General features: G+C 42.9%; 1 protein-coding gene across 1 annotated transcript in view; it reads right to left on the minus strand.

The window, feature by feature from the left end:
* The window catches only part of LOC147033341 (endosome/lysosome-associated apoptosis and autophagy regulator 1-like), a 218341-nt gene that overhangs the window by 176265 nt on the left and 24567 nt on the right, over nucleotides 1-17509 (minus strand). The window contains exons 3-4 of the mRNA XM_085871570.1: nucleotides 16077-16269; nucleotides 2046-2193 (exon numbers count right to left, since the gene is read on the minus strand). Coding sequence (XP_085727696.1) covers nucleotides 2046-2193; nucleotides 16077-16269 — 341 coding nt within the window. The remainder of the gene's footprint in view (nucleotides 1-2045; nucleotides 2194-16076; nucleotides 16270-17509) is intronic.

Consider the following 17509-nt stretch of genomic DNA (forward strand, 5'->3'; position numbering starts at 1 on the left):
GGGAAGGTAACCAAACCCTTTCCTAGCAGTGTCAAACAACTGACTTGCAATGCAGTAATTACATGATAGCCCCATCTCCCTCACCACAAACAAGTCTTCCTTTATCAAACAAGGACTGATAACCGTGTTTTCCATGGTGAAACAGGCAAAACAAACAGCATAGTCCAAGATGTCCACATCACTCGCTGTTTTTAGAATGGTAATTTCCCATGTGCATGGAATATCCACCAAAAGGTAAGGGAAAGTTGAGAGACTCAAGCATTTGCAATTTACGTAATCAGCATCTTCCCACTCGCATGGTGACATCAATCCAGATCAGTCATCTTCCAAAAAACGGTTTCAATTCATTCAATGTCACATTACAGTTTGCGGCAGTTTGGGAAGTAATGAATCTCTTCAATATCCTCATCAAAATGTGAAAACCCCATGGAGTAATCTCTTGCAGAAATGCACCATCAGAAATATACCATGAAATTGCATACTCAGAAACTTAACTATGATGCATTCGGTCAAGGAACCATGATGACCAGATGGTACTAAAACCATACTGCCGACTGCATTGCACTGGTTTCAGAAACAAACTAGAAGGTTAATAGAACACCTTACCCCACATGGTCTTGAGAAAAAGGGCATGGGAAGGGTCTTTTCAACTCTTGCTTTGTGTTTCCAAGCACAATCTGTGTTTCGTACGAGCCACGATTTTATCTGAATCTCAATATTCCTCAATGCCGAGAGTGTGAGCAGTAAGTTATTGGTCGAGATGGCATAAAATGGCATTCTATTTTGGCCAAACACTGAAAAACTGCAGGTTTTTGAAAGTGGAAACAAGGCAATTTGTGTTCTACGGTGTTCAAATATATAATTCAATTCAAAGAAAATAAAGACTTGAAAGGCTGTTAAAAAAAAAAAAAAATATATATATATATATATATATATATATATATATATATATATATATATATATATATATATATATATATATATATATATACACACATTTTCAAAGTTTACTGCCATTGAGGCACCACCGTATTAAACACTTTAAATTAGTTATTCATGCTTGTTGAGTCCTTTATGGCGTCCCTAAAAAACAGTTTCCTGTTTGGAATGATTTTCAATTTTGATTGACTGCCAGACAGGCAGACAGCCAAACAATTACTTCACTCCTCTCTGCACATGCATGCTCGGGAAGAGATTCCATCCGATTTGAAAAAAAAATCTGAGCTCAAGTACTGCTAAACTTCTGGCCTGTGCTCCAATTGGTGTCCTACAGTGTTAAAAATATAACATTCAATTGAAATTAACGAGTTCCATACTCATACACTAACTCCTGTATACAGACCGACAGAAGACACAAATTGTTTAAACCCGCTTTTCGCTTCACGTGTAGGGTAATGAGATTGTAAGAATTCCAGGCACAGCATATGGAAATGGCAAATGCCTCGCTCGTGTGAGGGTTCTCGCCAAAGACAAAAATGCTCCCGTTACCAGCACTCACCACAAAAAAAAACAAGAGCTCAAGTGAGCACAGTATACACCCGAACAAGAAGGTATATACAGAATTGTGCTACTACATGGAAAACAGCATCCTGGTTGCCATGGCAACCATTTTAGATGACGAACGTATGTCGCGACATACCGTCTCCACAGTCTGTACCTATGTACCAAATATGAAACGTGAAAGTTGAAAACTTTGGGAGTTCGAGTGCGGACGGACGGACGGAGACAGACAGAGACAGACAGAGACAGACGGAGACAGACAGAGACAGACAGAGACAGACAGAGACAGACAGAGACAGACAGAGACAGACAGAGACAGACAGAGACAGACAGAGACAGACAGAGACAGACAGAGACAGACAGAGACAGACAGAGACAGACAGAGACAGACAGAGACAGACAGAGACAGACAGAGACAGACAGAGACAGACAGAGACAGACAGAGACAGACAGAGACAGACAGAGACAGACGGACGACCGGTATCACATAATATGCCCCGATAAATATATCGGGCGTATAAAAAGTGAATGCATCAGGTACTTACAAAAAACTCGAAGAAGATACTCGCATCAGTATACTGGTACTCAAAGCTGACTCTACCAGGCTTTTTCAAATCGACCGAGTACACGAGTGATGCCGTGCATTCATCCACATTGGAAGCGACCACATGCTGCCACGGCGTCCAGCGGGAACTGAGCAGGGCGAGATAAAAAATAACAAATGTCTTAGGCAGCTCTTTCACAGCACATCCAAGGGGTGTTTAATTTTGATGAAATAAAAATATTCAGGCAAACACAAGATGCTTACCTCCGATGTCATGGGTTCAGTAAGGAGTAACGACAGACAAACAGCAGGAAGCCTAATATTTTCAATGCCTTCCAAGATGCAACAATAATAAAATAAATAAATAAATAAATAGTTGTAGTTTTGAAGATCCATATTCAAAACAAGGCAACACTAACTCGTATAGCTGCCCAGTCCAACGTTTCAACCACAGACTTGTCTTCATCCTTGGTTTTGCATGCATCATGTGCCAGGTGTTAGTACCTGCATATGGTTGAGGTTTCTTTTTAAATTGTATGCAATATTATTCTCCATTTATGATCAAAGTTTGCTAAGACAAGCAACTCAAACATTTAAACTTCCAGTTTAAATAAATGTCTCGACATAGAGCAACTTGGACATTGGATGAGATGACGTTTGGCCCATCATTTGTGTGGCGTATCTTAATCACTCCAGACTCGGTGATATAATGGTTAGAGAGTCCACTCTGAGCCTGTGAGGTCGACAGTTCCAACCTGGCCCTACCAGTCATATCAAAGACTTTGAATGGTACTTACTGCTTCTTTGCTTGATAATCAGTATTTAAAAGGATAGAGCATGGACAAACAACCATAGGTGCAGTCTTTTTTGGGGCCAAATGGCTTCCTACCTTCCACTGTGTTTAAATTAATTATAAGGGAACTCATGATATTATTATTATTATTATTATTATTATTATTATTATTCGGGATCTAAGCTATCCAATGTGGGAACCCTTTTAAAATTCTGGTTTTTATTATTATTTTTTGTGTAATCAGTTTTGAAAAAACCAAACAAATGTCAGACTTTAGGAAGTAATAGAGTGATATGTGAAGATGATCCCAATGTAAAAATAATTTGGATTGATGATGTGGTTTGGCCGCCATCTTGGATTTGAGCAAAAAATTAAATCAAAAAACCTATCCACCAGGAGTGACTCCTTGAGGAATATCTGCCTACGAGAGATTCCGATGAGAATCGTTCTACAGAGTAACCATGAAAAATATGCTTTTGCCTCAAAGTCACCAAATGACGTCATAATGTCTCAAGCTTAACATATCTAGAAAGCACTCATCGAGGTGTTCAATTTGAGGTACGAGATGATATGGTTCCGAAAACTTGACCTTGGGATCAAATATGTTTGACCTTAGGCGCTAACCATGAAGGTCAAGGCCAATCGCCACCAAAAATTAATCAGCTGAGCACCAGACCATGAACTATATTCCCATGAAGTGTGAAGACGATCCAATCAAAATTACTCAAAAAATAAGGGTTTCGTCGACTCCCATGATTTGCGACAAAGTGACCTTGGCCTTTGACCTTGACCTTCAAAATTTTATGCGCTGAAAGGGACCTCTATAGGACTCTGATATGCAAAGTTACAAAAATTTCCAATGATAACTGTGCTCTGCAGAGTGATTTATACGTGATTACAAAAAAAAAAAACAAAAAAAAAAAACAAAAAAAAAAAAACATGAAGGTCAAGGCCAATCGCCACTAAAAATTAATCAGCTGAGCGCCAGACCATGAACTATATTCCCATGAAGTTTTAAGACGATCCGATCAAAATTACTCAAAAAATAAGGGTTTCGTCGACTCCCCTGATTTGCGACAAAGTGACCTTGACCTTCAAAATTTTGTGCGCTGAAAGGGACCTCTATAGGCCTCTGATATGTGAAGTTACAAAAATTTCCAATGATAACTGTGCTCTGCAGAATTTTTTATACGTGATTACAGACAAACAAACAAACAAACAAAAAAAACATACAAGCTGACTGACATAATATGCAAAAACTTCATTTTGGCAAGATAAAAAAACCTCACTTTTCACTTTTCCTTCTGGGAGGGTACGCAACGTGGAGTGTCACGGTGCCTGGGGGAGAAGACGGGTCACTTCCCCCATGACTGCTTGCTGGGGCTCCTTTCACCCGGCTTTATTGGTTGATGCTCTTTAAAGACCTTCGCAAGACAGCAGTGACTGCAGCGTCTGAAACCCCCGATGCACTGAACTAGAGTCCAGTCATGCCAGGTGCCAGCGGCATGAATCGCAACTATGCCCAGGTGCAGAACAATCCTTTGATGACCCACACAAGCACCAAGTGTCGATGACCAGCATGATGATCCACCTTGAGGCCGAGAGAGACAGCCAGCCAGCGACGATCCAAGGACAGAAGGGGGTGAGGGCTCTTTTTCAGTCGATCAGGCATTCGTCTTGCCTACAGGTCTTTTTGAACCAAATATTTGCATACCGAGACAGCTCCTCATTGATGCCTGGCTCAAGGGGTGTATAGTTGTTGCTGACTTGCTGCTCTTGGCCCTTTTATCAAGGGGTGTGTATTTGTTACGTCCACAACCAATTGGCTCTTGGTTTCAGGAGCACGTAGCAATCTTGATCCCCTTTTGATTCCACGTGGGGCTCTGGCATAAACTTACAGCCGGTCTGAGTTGGTTCTCTCAGGAGAAGGAAGAGTGAGATGAAAGATAGATGTGGGAAAGAAACATACAGCACAATGGTCTCGAGGGGATTAGAAACATATTGAAGGGAAGACCATCTCTCTATTGCACTAGCAGGGGCACCTGGTGCTGCTGGGTCCCTCCTCTCACCACACACCCCCCACCCCTCCAACCCGGACAACCACAATGTACCATCCCACCCCTTTTCCCTCCGGAATCCCACCCCCCGCTGTGCAATAAAGCTTCATAAGAAGAATCACTGGATACATCACTGATCTTCATACCTACAAATCATTGGATATATCGCAATGCTTATAAAACACATAGATGCCAGTGTTTGTGGCTTTATTTAATTTCTGCACATGTGATAAGCTCTTATATTAGCATGAGCCAATTTTGAAAATTTAAACTGCAGAATTGCCCTTGGCAGCAGTTCTGAATGCTAAAAATATATACATATATAAAATATATATAAATGTTCATTTGTCCAATTCGCACATTGTTTGATACTCCGGGGCATCTCTGGATGGTGTTTTGTATGACCGATCACTAATTTCTGGCCAAGCCAGCCGTTTCATTGAAGTGCTTGCTTGAGCCACTTCGTGAGTGCCCTACAAATTGAACAGAGTGTTCGGAACTCCGCCAAGGAGGAAATTGGAGTACATACGGGTGAGAATGCATGCAATCTGTGCAATGGGAGCTGGCGGTGTGTCCCGATGGGAGGTGCAGTTGGCAGTTGCTGCAAACACAAAGAGGTACATAGACAGCACACATGGACGTGGTATAAATGGAGGGACTTGGATTTGTAAAGGGAGTGTCCCAGGAAGAGGTATGCTTGTCTGCATGCTTAGTTACGTGTGCGCGGTGCACGGATTTCGCGGGCATGCGGACCAAACTCGCACTGGGGCCCGTGGTGTGTGACACTGTGGTGGAGGTTACGTAGCCATCTCGTGAACCATGTTTATCGCGAACCGGCATGCAGGGAGTGGATGTGCTGCAGCGCCGAAGCCATGCGGGACATGTCATACACTACAGGTGTGGGGATAGCTGAGCATGTCGGTGAGAATCCATGCACATGTGCGAGTGAAAAGATTAATATAATCGGCGGTGGACATGAATGATTAGCAGAGATGGCGAAGAGGTTGGAGGAACACGTATTGAGGGCTGTTAAGAAGAGGGATTTTTTTTTTTGGTACACCATGTCGAGGCTCATGTCAGAGCTCATACACAGGACATATAACAAGGCAGGAGGAAAGAGGAGTGGGAGAGGGAAGCACAAAATAGGAGGGAACCGAGACAATAGGAGATCTGTGGAAGGGAGAGGGATGTGGCAGGGTCCACGGGGTAATCCAAATGGTATTACAGGGACTTTCAGGAAAGAAAATATGGAATTTGAATGAGGTGGGTTTGGGGTGGATTAACAGGGTTAGAAAAGATCAATATTTTGGATGGGGGGAAATATGAGATGGTGGTGAACAGCTGTTTTGAAGACCTAAAAGGAGGAGTGGGATTGAAGAGTGTGGGAGTTTGTTTCAAAGGCAGAAAAAAAAAGAGGAATGAAAGAGAAGGTGAGCAGTGATTCTCGATTTTGTCATTTTCAATAGAAGGGGGTTTTTGGCAGACCTTGAGCACCTTACAGAAATACAGGGGGGGAAAGGTCACAGACAGAGCAGGAGGGTGGCAAAGCCAGAGAGGAGACAGTAGAAGACAGAAAGACCACCAACCTGCCTCCAGTGAGAGAGTGAGACACCCAAAGACTCAGCTTCATCGTTGGAGATACCAATGATCCTAAAAGCCTTCGTTTCCACAACATGGTGTGAAGCCTGGTGTGAGGCAGGTACACCCCTCCAGATGGGATAGCAGTATTCCATCAGACTACGGATGAAAGCTTTGTAAGTGGTGAGAAGCTCAGGTGTGCCAATGAAGGGAAAGACTTTGTACGATGGAGGATGCTCAGTCACGACTGGCTTTGGAGATGTGGCTTTCCCAGGAAAGATAATGGCAGAAAGTGAGGTCCCCACAGGTCTGGAACTGTGAACCAGAATAGCACCAAGTTCCTTGACTTTGCAAAAAGTCATGGACTTAGGGTGGCTGGTTCATGGTTTCAGTGTCCACAGGCTCATCGCTGGATGTGGTATTCCAATGCTGGCGGTGTGGCAAAGGAGATTGACCCTGTGCTCGTTGATGGTCGCTGGAGGACGATTCAGAACTGCAGGGCCTACCGGAGTGCTCAGTTCCTCAATATAGACCACAGCTTTGTTGTAGCAACACTGACGTTGCAGCTTATATCCGGGAAAATGGTACCATCCCAGCCGAGGCCGGATGTTGGCAAACTCAAGAATAAGAGGGTAGCTGAGCAGTTTGCAAACAGGCTGAGAAGGAATTTTGGGGTCTGGGTGCTTTGTTAGCTACCTTGTCTACCTTGGATGCAGCTACCTTGTCTGTACCAATTTGTGGTGAGGATGTTGAGGTCGTGGAGAGATTCACTCACCTTGGTAGTGATATTCATGCCTCTGCTGGGTGTGAGCCAAAGTTCAATAGACGTCTGGGTCGGGCCTGGGGAGTCATGAATTCACTGGATCATGTGTGTGTGGCGCTGCTGGTACCTGTGCAGCAGGACAAAAGTTCAAGTCTTCAGGTCCTTGGTGCTTCCAGTCTTGCTCTAAGGATGTGAGACTTGGACTCTGACCAAGGATTCTGAGATTGAGACCTTATTCTTTTGGTACAAGTGATAGCTTTTTTGTCCAACGAGCCGTTGCTGAGAGACTCAAATGAGATTTGTTACCTGCATTGTCCGTGAGCATCAGCTGCAGCTGTGTGGACATGTTGCTCGTTTTCCTGATGCTGATCCTGCTCACCAGATTCTCTCAGCTGGGGAGCCTCATGAGTGGAGGAGGCCAATGTGCTGACCACGCGACTCATGGTTGCAGCAGGTTCATAAGCATCTCAAGGAGATGGGGATGGGTGAGGCATTTGCTGAGGTTGATAAGCATCTCAAGGAGATGGGTCAGGCATTTGCTTGGGAGATGGCTAGACAAAGGCTTCTGGAGTACTGGCGGAAAGTGGACACAGCGACACGTTGCTCTGCTGCATGCTCCCATACCTGACCTGACCTGAGAGATCATTGATGAAATCCAGAAAAAGCACAGGGCCAAGAACACTGCCTTTAGGAACTCCAGCCAGGACAGGAAGAGTAGGTGAGAGAATTCCATGAAGAGTCACACATTGCCTGCAACAGGAGAGGAAATCTGCGAAGCATGAATGGAGATTGCCTTGAATACCATAAGAAGAGAGCTGTAGGGGGTGCCAAGTCCATATTGAAACCTTGGTTTGAATTTTACACTGCTTCCCCAGAATGTAGCATGTATTATCTGATTTGGAGTGAGGTGACAGGTGTACAAAGGTTGCTGCATGTGCTGGCATGCATAAATGCAGGCAGGCCTTTGCCAGGTCGGAAGCGTCGGTTTTAAATGCTCCAGTCTGGTTTTACATAGAACCTGGTGGTTAAAAAAAGAAGACGTTGCTGTTTGGGCACATTTTATCTCCCCGCTACACTGCATTCCCTTCTCCTCCCCTTCCCCCTCCCCTCAAGCTGCCATTCCTTCCAATCCCCTCACACTATCTTTTCTTCCCTTCCCCTCATGCTAACCTCCTCCCAAACCCCGTCCACCAACATATAAATCTCCGAAAGTCAAGGAGAGGAAGGGGTGTCAAAGAATGTGTCAATTGGACAAATTAACATTTTTTTTTTCCGCAGTCTTTGTTTACTACTGTCTCCTCTCGGGTCTTGCCACCCACCCCCCTCCACCCCCTGCTCTGTCTGCGACATGTCCCCACCATATATTTGCAGGGCGCTCAAGGTGCGCCAACAACCCCCTTCTGGTAAAACCACCATAATCACGAATCACTGCTCACCTTCACTCATTTATTCCTTTTTCCCCACCCTTGAAATAAACTCGCACACTCTGTTTAATCCCATTCTTCTCACCAAGCCTTCAAAACAGTTAGTTGTTCACAACCACCCAATCTTCCCCCATCCAAAACCTCGATCTTTTCTACCCCCATTAGTCCACCCCAAACCCACCTCCTTCAAATTCCCTGGTGTCCTTCCTGAAAGTCCCTGCAATGTCCATCTTGTTTCCCCCGTGTTCCCCACCCCATTCCTTTATTTCCATAGATCTCGTCATGCCTCTGTTCCCCACTGTTTTGTTCTTCCCTCTCCCACCCCTCTTGTCTCATGCCCCCCTTGCTGTGCGTTGCATGTTAGCTCTCATGCAAGCCTCGACAATGTATACAAAAAAAAAGCAGTCAGAACTGCTGCTTGGATCAATTCTGCAGTTTAAATTTTGAAATTCAGCTCAGGTTAACAGATTTGAGCCGATCACATTTTAGTTGTAAATCATGTACAGAAATTAAAGGCATGAACATTGGCACAGTCTGTGTTGGAGTGGTGACCCATCCAGGATTGTGCCCAATAGCCAAGGAGACAGTTTAGGTAGCACCAACGCTCTGCACAGAGTATGGTCCCAATGGATAGATGGATTGGGAAAGTGTTTTCAATGATTTAAGAAAAACACCCTTCCTTCCCTTCCCCTAATGTATCGCTCCTCCAAAGCCCCTCCTACTTCCACCCCCATGGATGTCTCTGGGCGGTGTTTAGTATGACCCATTTGAATGTTCTCCATTTTGTTCAATGCTGTACTAATGCTGGCAGGCAAGAACATTCACCCCCCCCCCCACCCACCTCTTCCCCTCAAGTCCCAATACCAAACAAGTTGAAAACTGCTCCTTCCTTCTCCCCCTACCAAACACAAATATAGAACACCCCCTTCCCCTCCACACTCTTCTTTTTTGTCTCTGTCTCTGTCTGTCTCCCTTCTTGATATTCCCCGCAACAAAGTGACAGGTTGTATTTGCTCATAATTAATATTTTCATTTGATAGGTAATGCTAATTTAGAAAAATGTTGAATCAGTGTAGTGTAATGATACCATTCAAAGTGTAACTGTCCTCATACATGCTGATATATTTCAAATAGTCTTCCTGCATGTTGGTATACTGTTGGACCCCATTATTAGCAGATTTCGCTATTTGGGGACCACACGTATTCAGGGTCAAAGTGTGACCTGCTTCTACATTCACGCTTCACGCATTCGCGTTTTTATATTATTATAATTTTATATATTTAACACTTCAGGACTAGTCTCCGATATCCACCGAGAAAATTGGAAATCAGCCAACATCACAGCATTACATTAAAAGGTGCAAAAACAGATCCCCTTAACACAGCCCAATTAGCTTACTGTACTTCCAAAAATCAGCAAGGTCATGGAATCCACCATCACAGTTGATATAAAATAATTCCTTTTCTCCAACAGCCTCATCTCAGATCATCAAGTCAGATTCAGACATGGTCACCAACTTGAACATGCTTCTGCAACTCTCCCAACAATGGCGAGGGCCCTCAATGTCAGACTTGAGATCAGAACCATCTATCTGGAGCTTTTGATACAGTCTGGCATCCTGCCTTGCTCTCCAAACTGTCTGCCTATAGAATCCAAGGCCAACTCCACTCTTGGATTACGAATTCTTCCACTCTCAGAAAACAACATATGGCTCTCAACAGAACCCTTTCATCTCTCCCTGTCAAGGTTTAAGTACCCCAAGGCAGTGTTCTTAGCCCCATATTATTCCTTATCTTTATCAATGATCTCATCAACTCTCTGGAAAATCCTCTTCCTCTCTTTGCTGATGACTCCACACTGTCACGACATCTGTCATCCTTCTGACAGACAGGCAGCAGCCTCTCCCCTCGCCTCAGACCATGACAAAATCACAAGCTGGTCAAACACAATTTTGCTGATGTCTCCATATTGTCCACCTTTTGCGTTCTCCCTTACCCCTCATTGTTACCTGCATCCTGTGGACACTACGGACATAAAAAGCACTATAAATGTACTTTACAGGGGGCATAATGTGTGCACATTTTATCCCCTCTCAGGACAGCCCATTTCAAGCATCCATGTGCACTTGGTCCTCCTTGTTGCCCATTTTGGTGCACACCGCTTGAGAGATTTGCATGAACGCTATCTCCCCTCTCGACTCCAATCTTCTGAGACAACACCAGCCTCCATAGGTCATGAAGGACCCAAACCAAATAGTGCCTGCCTCAAGCAGGAATGGATTAAGGGTGCTTTTGGCCCTGGGCAGTATCCCAACAATGGGCCCCTCCAACTCCCCTCCTATTCCATAGCAATACACATCCGTGAGATAAGTCCAAATACACTACGTTAAGTATGCATAAAGTCCAAATCAAATCAGGTCTTAATATTGGGATATGTTATTTTTGATACTATAGCGATTCTCATTTAATATTCAACTAGTAATAGGTGTTCACAACTATCTTTGACCATGTTATGGAACGTTGGCCGAGGCTCTTGTGAGAATGAGAATTTTTTTAAAGGACGACTGAAAGTTCCAGTCAACACAAAGTTCAGCATAATATTTTAGTGCTCATTATCTTCTATGTTGTCTATTGTGCCACACCGGCAGCGACTATGTTTTTATGTTTACTAGTAAATATCCACTCCCTCCAGGAGGCCGCTACAATCCGCTGACATGCAGGATATGGTAGAGATTAGAGATGGTACAAGTTTAATTCTCAAGCTTTATCTGAGAAAAGACAAAAAACAAAAAGAGCCCAAGTTAGTGTTTCCTTCCTGTATCTCATTTCCCAAGAATTTCTGGAAAATTGCAAGAAATCGATTTGGGATTCCTGACTTCTCCAGTGTTATTCGGTTCAGGCTCAGATAATTTGGGCTCAAACCGTCTCTTAGTGGCAAGTGCAGATGTGCTTGCACTTGAGCAGTGTGCTCCGTGAACCTCCTTTCCAACACCAAGGAAAGGCATCAACTTGTACTTTATATAGCCTTCAAAGCCATCCCACAACCAGGTTGACCACATAAGAAATATGTACAATGGTAAAAACTAGCTTTATACAAAGTTGCATGATGTTTGGATGGAATATGTGGCCAAAGTTCCCCCCCACCCCCCCCCCCCCCAAAAATCCATTTTCTGAAGGTATGGGTTGCAGGGTGTTTTCACATTGTAAGAACTTTTCATCCCTCACTTTTTCTTCCTCTCGCCCTCACTTTTCACCTTTATTCGCTTTCAAATTCATTTTCTCTGCAATGCTTGAGCGACTTACACAAAACTTTCAACATCGTAGCATCTTCTTCTTCTTCTTATTCTTTCGGCTGCTCCCGTTAGGGGGTCGCCACAGCGGATCATCCGTTATGATCCGCATAATGATTTGGTACAAGTTTTACGCTGGATGCCCTTCCTGACGCAATCCTGGTTGCCTCTTACGACACAGGGATAAGGATTGGGTTTCGCCATGATTCTGGGCTGCCCTACACCCTCTCATAGCGAGGGCCAGCGCAGAGCTCCCGTCCTCAAGCGATCCTCCAACCCAAGCCTCTGAGTAGCCGGATTACAGGCGCACGCCACTACGCCCGGTTATATTATATAATATATAAAATATACATATATATATATATATAAAAAATATACATATATATATATATATATATATATATATATATATATATATATATATATATATATATATATATACATACTGAACAAAAATATAAACGCACCAACCTAAATATCTAAGTCAAGATTGCCATTATGGGAAAATGGTCAAACCGATGATATGTTTGAGCAATGGTTCCTTTGTTTTGCTCAAGACAGATGTTCCCATTGAAATTGACCACTCTGAGTGTGTGGACTCACACGTTGAGTAATCCTTCCCATGAGCACCATGGGGCTTGACAGAGTGATGGTCAGTGAGTGTGACCAGGACACAAACACTCCCTATAGCTTGCCCTATAAAAGGCCTCCCCAAAATGTGGACTGGTGCCAAATGTCAACATGCCACAGATGTCACAAATCTTGAGGGAGCGCGCCATTGGCATGCTGAATGCTGGGACGTCAGTACGGGCCATTGCAGCACACTTCAATGTCCACCACTCCACCATTAGCCGCCTGAGAACGCTCCTCAGAGAGACTGGAAGCACCGTGAACCGCCCACATGCCCGGCGACCACGTGTGACCACCGCCGGTCAGGATCGTCACATGAGGCTGCAACATCTCCGGGATCGACTCCGACCGGCCACGAGGACTGCCGATGAGACTGTCGGGCTGCATAACAGGCGTAGGCGATAATCTGGTGATGTCCATGCGCCGGAGATGCACCGCTCTGCGCGACGCCAACGGTGGACACACCCGCTACTGACTGTGTGAACTCTGACAGTGACACCTCGGTTGTGTCAGCTGTTATAGCGCAAAGACTGTCGCCAGAATTCTCAAGGAACTCTTTGAAATTTAATGCTCAATTGTCATGGATTCTATAACCAAATTGTTGTGAAGATTTAGTATTAATGAGTTCGAGGTAAAATAGTAACAATCGCTTGGTGCGTATATATATATATATATATATATATATATATATATATATATTATTTCTAAATGGTCATTTTGTACTCCCACAGGTTTAAGGAACTCTGTGCTCATTAAAATTTGGGGGCACTAATTGCAGAAAAACCCCAAGACAGCGATAAGCCTCCCCCTATCCTCTATGGCGAGATCAAAAAAGTAAAAAACAAACAATTACTGATCGAAATAAACACAAGAAGAACTGTAAAGCTGGACCTGAAAGGAATAGAATATCAAACAGGATGAAAACTTTAATAAAAGTATATCTAGCCTGGGTTCAAATCTCGGCCAAGCTATAAACTGTCATCCCGGTGTGTTCACAGACAGTTTCATTTTTTATCTGTAAATTATTGAACTTTGCCCTAAGCCTAAACAATGCTGCGAGCCACTAAATGTGTACGGCTACTGATAAAAAGAGGGAAACTGGCAAAATCTTTCAACATCGTAGCATCTACCCATGAATATTTTTAGATTCTCGTGGAGGATCTCCAAGTCTTACTCACATTGTTGTTCTTCATCTTCTTCTTGTGGACTTTTTTGTTTCACAGCCTACAGTTTTCATCGAAACTTCCTGAAACTTGGCATATATATATATATATATATATATATATATATATATATATATATATATATATATATATATATATATATATATATATATGTAAAAATACCCTGCGCAGACAGTAACCATCTCCGATTTTGAAAATTCCTCCCAGGAAAATGTTATGATGTCAAAAAATCTCTGCTAATGGCAATCGCCTAAAAAAATCTCAGAAACTAGGCAAGCTTTTTGAATTCTGTTTGCGGGAATCAAACAGGGCATTAGCAGAGATGAATGACCGCACATATGATATATCACTATGACGTCATAAAAATTTATATGTCGTCATTCCTATTTTTTGACATTTTGTTTCACAACCCAGAGTTTTCATCGGATCTTCGTGAAACTTGCATTGTATATGCAGAAAGCCCACGCGCAGGCAGTAACCATCTTCGATTTTGGAAATTCTTCCTAGAAAAAAAGTTGACGTCATAATATCGCCGCTAATGGAAATCGCCTACACCATTATCTCCGAAACTAGACAAGCTGTTTGAATTTTGTTAGCGGGAATTAAGCCGGGCATTAGCACAGATATATAATTTATCGCAAACCTGATACATCACAATGACGTCATATTAGTTTTTATGACGTCATAATTAAGACGACGAGGACCTAAGCTCATTTGAGCTTGTTCAAAACAAAGTTACATGATGATTTGACGGAAAATGCGGCCGGCATTTTTTTTAAGTTTCTGCAAGTATGAGTTGGAGGGTGTTTCACTTACCAGGAATAAAATATTATTATTATTAATAATAATGCCTGTGGCAACTTCATCAGCGGAGGCATAAAAGCCCTGTCCAAAAAATAAGCAAATATACTGTTATGGTTGTGGAAAGAAGGAAGAGATGACGATAGCTTTGGAGGTTATCTTGATGATAAGTGCTGTTTAAGTGTCCCAAATGTTTGATGCAGTTATTTATTATTATTTTTTGTATACATAGTGAAGGCTCGTGGAAGAGGGCAGATCAGGAGAACAGGACAAAAGGAACAGCAGAGAGGAGAAACACCGACAACAAAGTTGAAGGCTAAGACAGAGGCAGACTTGGACAAACAATAGGTGTGAGGAGGAATGAGGGGCAGGAGAGAATGCATCGGGTGGACAAGATGGATACAGAAGGTTTAGCATGGAAGAAAAGACGTCCGAGTCGTTTGGAATCCGAGTCAATTATAATCATTCACACCGCAACCGTCAGACCCACTCATCTTTCTTCCGGTTCAAACGGTCCAGAAAATCCTGTAACAAACTAGAGTTCAAGCATATTTACATATAGTATTACAAAATAAAAAGGCAAAATGACGCCGCTACAAAGGAAAAACTGGAAGAAATTTGGAAGAGGAGGGCTGGGGTGAGGGGGTAACGAAGGTAGAAAAGATCATGGTTTTGGATTGGGGGCGATCTGAGATGGTGGTGAACAGCTGTTTTGAAGACCTTGAGGGAAGACTGAGATTGAAGAGAATGTGGAAGTTGGATCCACCAGCGGGGGTGGAGGGGTGGAGGAGGAAAAAATGAGTGGGGGTGAGCAGTCATTCTGGATTTTGAGTTTCACCAGAAGGGGGTTGATGGTGGACTGTATGTGCAAAGCATGGAAAAAGCAGAGGTTGCAAGACAGAAAGTAGGCGGTAGACAGAGACCACCGACCTGTCTGCGACAGCAAAGTGATAGGCCCATAGACAGCTTCATCACAGGAGATTCCAATAATCTTGAAGGCCTTGGTTTCCACCGCATCAAGCTGAGCAGGGTGGGTGCTAATTATTGATATAAAATCATACGAATTATTAGCATCACATTTATTATTCCAGGGGCTGGCAATATAGCTTAAAGATATGTGGACTCACCTTTGATCAGTCTAAGCTTGGATTCAAATCCAAACTGCCACCCCATTGTTTCACATGCAGTGTGTTGCATCATTGTTTGTGCCATCCATCGGAAGGATGTCAAACTGAAGGAGCCATCTTGTCATTGGCTGGATGTCAAATGTCTCAACAGGTGTTCCACGAAGAGTCTGTGAGCTATCACCACCGACACACTGAGCAATTATCAAATTCCTGCACTGTCTGTCTGCTGGGAAGGCAAAGGCAAACCACCTAGCTTAACCCTTACCAATAGACTGCTTTGGGATGATGATGATGATGATTCTACACCAAAAGACCAAGATTAATACTATACAATAAAAAAATACCCATTAATAACAACATAAAAAATAGAAAGATTTAAACATACCTGCTGCAATTGAAAGTGTCATCCAGCAAATCCTCACCAAATAAGGATTTAAAAGTCATGGTAGCAAAGCCAGGTGGCAGGCTATTCCACTCATTGAAGCGAACTCCGTCACCAAGGGAGTACGAACCAGGTGAACACTTCTTACACTTCTGCTTCCGCATGTCCAGGAACTCGCCAGCTTCGCAGGAGAACGCTAAGGCATGGATAAGTGCCTGATGTCACTCAACAAACTTTCGACCTAACCTGTACTACAGCATACAATTAAATAGGACACAGAAGGTGTGGCAAAGCTTTAACAAGCACTGGAAACCCAAACGGTGACACCAGCTGCAAGCCACCGACATCAATTTTGACAACTGGCCTTTGCTATACATAATAATCAATTTCATGCATTTCAAGAGAAAACATACATCTTCTACACTTTCAGCCATCAGTGCCTCAATCTGGTCCCAATGGGCTACACAAGTTAATGGAATAATTTCCATATTTTCAATCCTGATCAAAGTTTAACAGGATGCTTTTGTTTCCCCACCCCTCCCCCAACCCCACCCTCTTTTCCCCCCATATGTTTATGTAACAATCAATATGTTTATATAAGGTTGGTCACCCGATGATCAGGTTATTTAGACTTTATCGAAACCTCAAGAACATTGATGTTTAGAGCTGTAAAAAAATAAATATCAACCCCAAAGTGCAATCCAGCAATGATGGGCCAAATGGCCTCGTTTCCTTGTCAAAGGTTGTATAGGATTGTGTAACAAGACTTGTACACAGTGTTGTTCCAGGGAGACTGAAATATTTGAACAGTAATTTACATTCTGCATACAGAATGCAAATAATTTAATACAATTGGTTTGATTTCTGACAACTAATTAATCTTGAACGTGATGCAGAAGAGCCGTGCAAGCCAAGCTCCCACTGATAGACCAGAACGAAATTATTTCTTATTTTACCATCGATTTGATCAAGAAATGTAATTTTATTTAAAAAAAAATTTTTTTACTGCGACGTTGACCAAGCAAGTGTTACAATAACGTGGTACAGCAAAGTTTGGGGCAATTGGTCCAGGGATATGGAATTTTATTAAAATATACAATTTGGTGTCTGTCTGTCCATCCATCCATCTTTTGACAGTGATACCTTCAAACATACTTATCCAATCGCAACTTGACAGGGGGACAAAGGGTTACAAAATGGAAGTTGCAGCGATTTAATTTGCCCCCTTCCCAAAGGGGAATTTGCACCTTGCACAAACTCTGTGTTGAGGCGTACAATAGGTTATCATGGCTTTCATGGGGTGCACCTTCCGGATGTAAAAATTATTATAACCACAAACATTTCAGTCAATTCTGTCCAACATACGATAACACTTTTAAACAGTCGCTATGAAACTGAAAGAAGTTGAGAGGAAACTCGATATGATTAAGGCATTC

Source organism: Eptatretus burgeri, chromosome 2 (assembly GCF_056783735.1).
Source record: "Eptatretus burgeri isolate ZD-2024b chromosome 2, Ebu_testis_v1, whole genome shotgun sequence".
Lineage (NCBI taxonomy): Eukaryota > Metazoa > Chordata > Myxini > Myxiniformes > Myxinidae > Eptatretus > Eptatretus burgeri.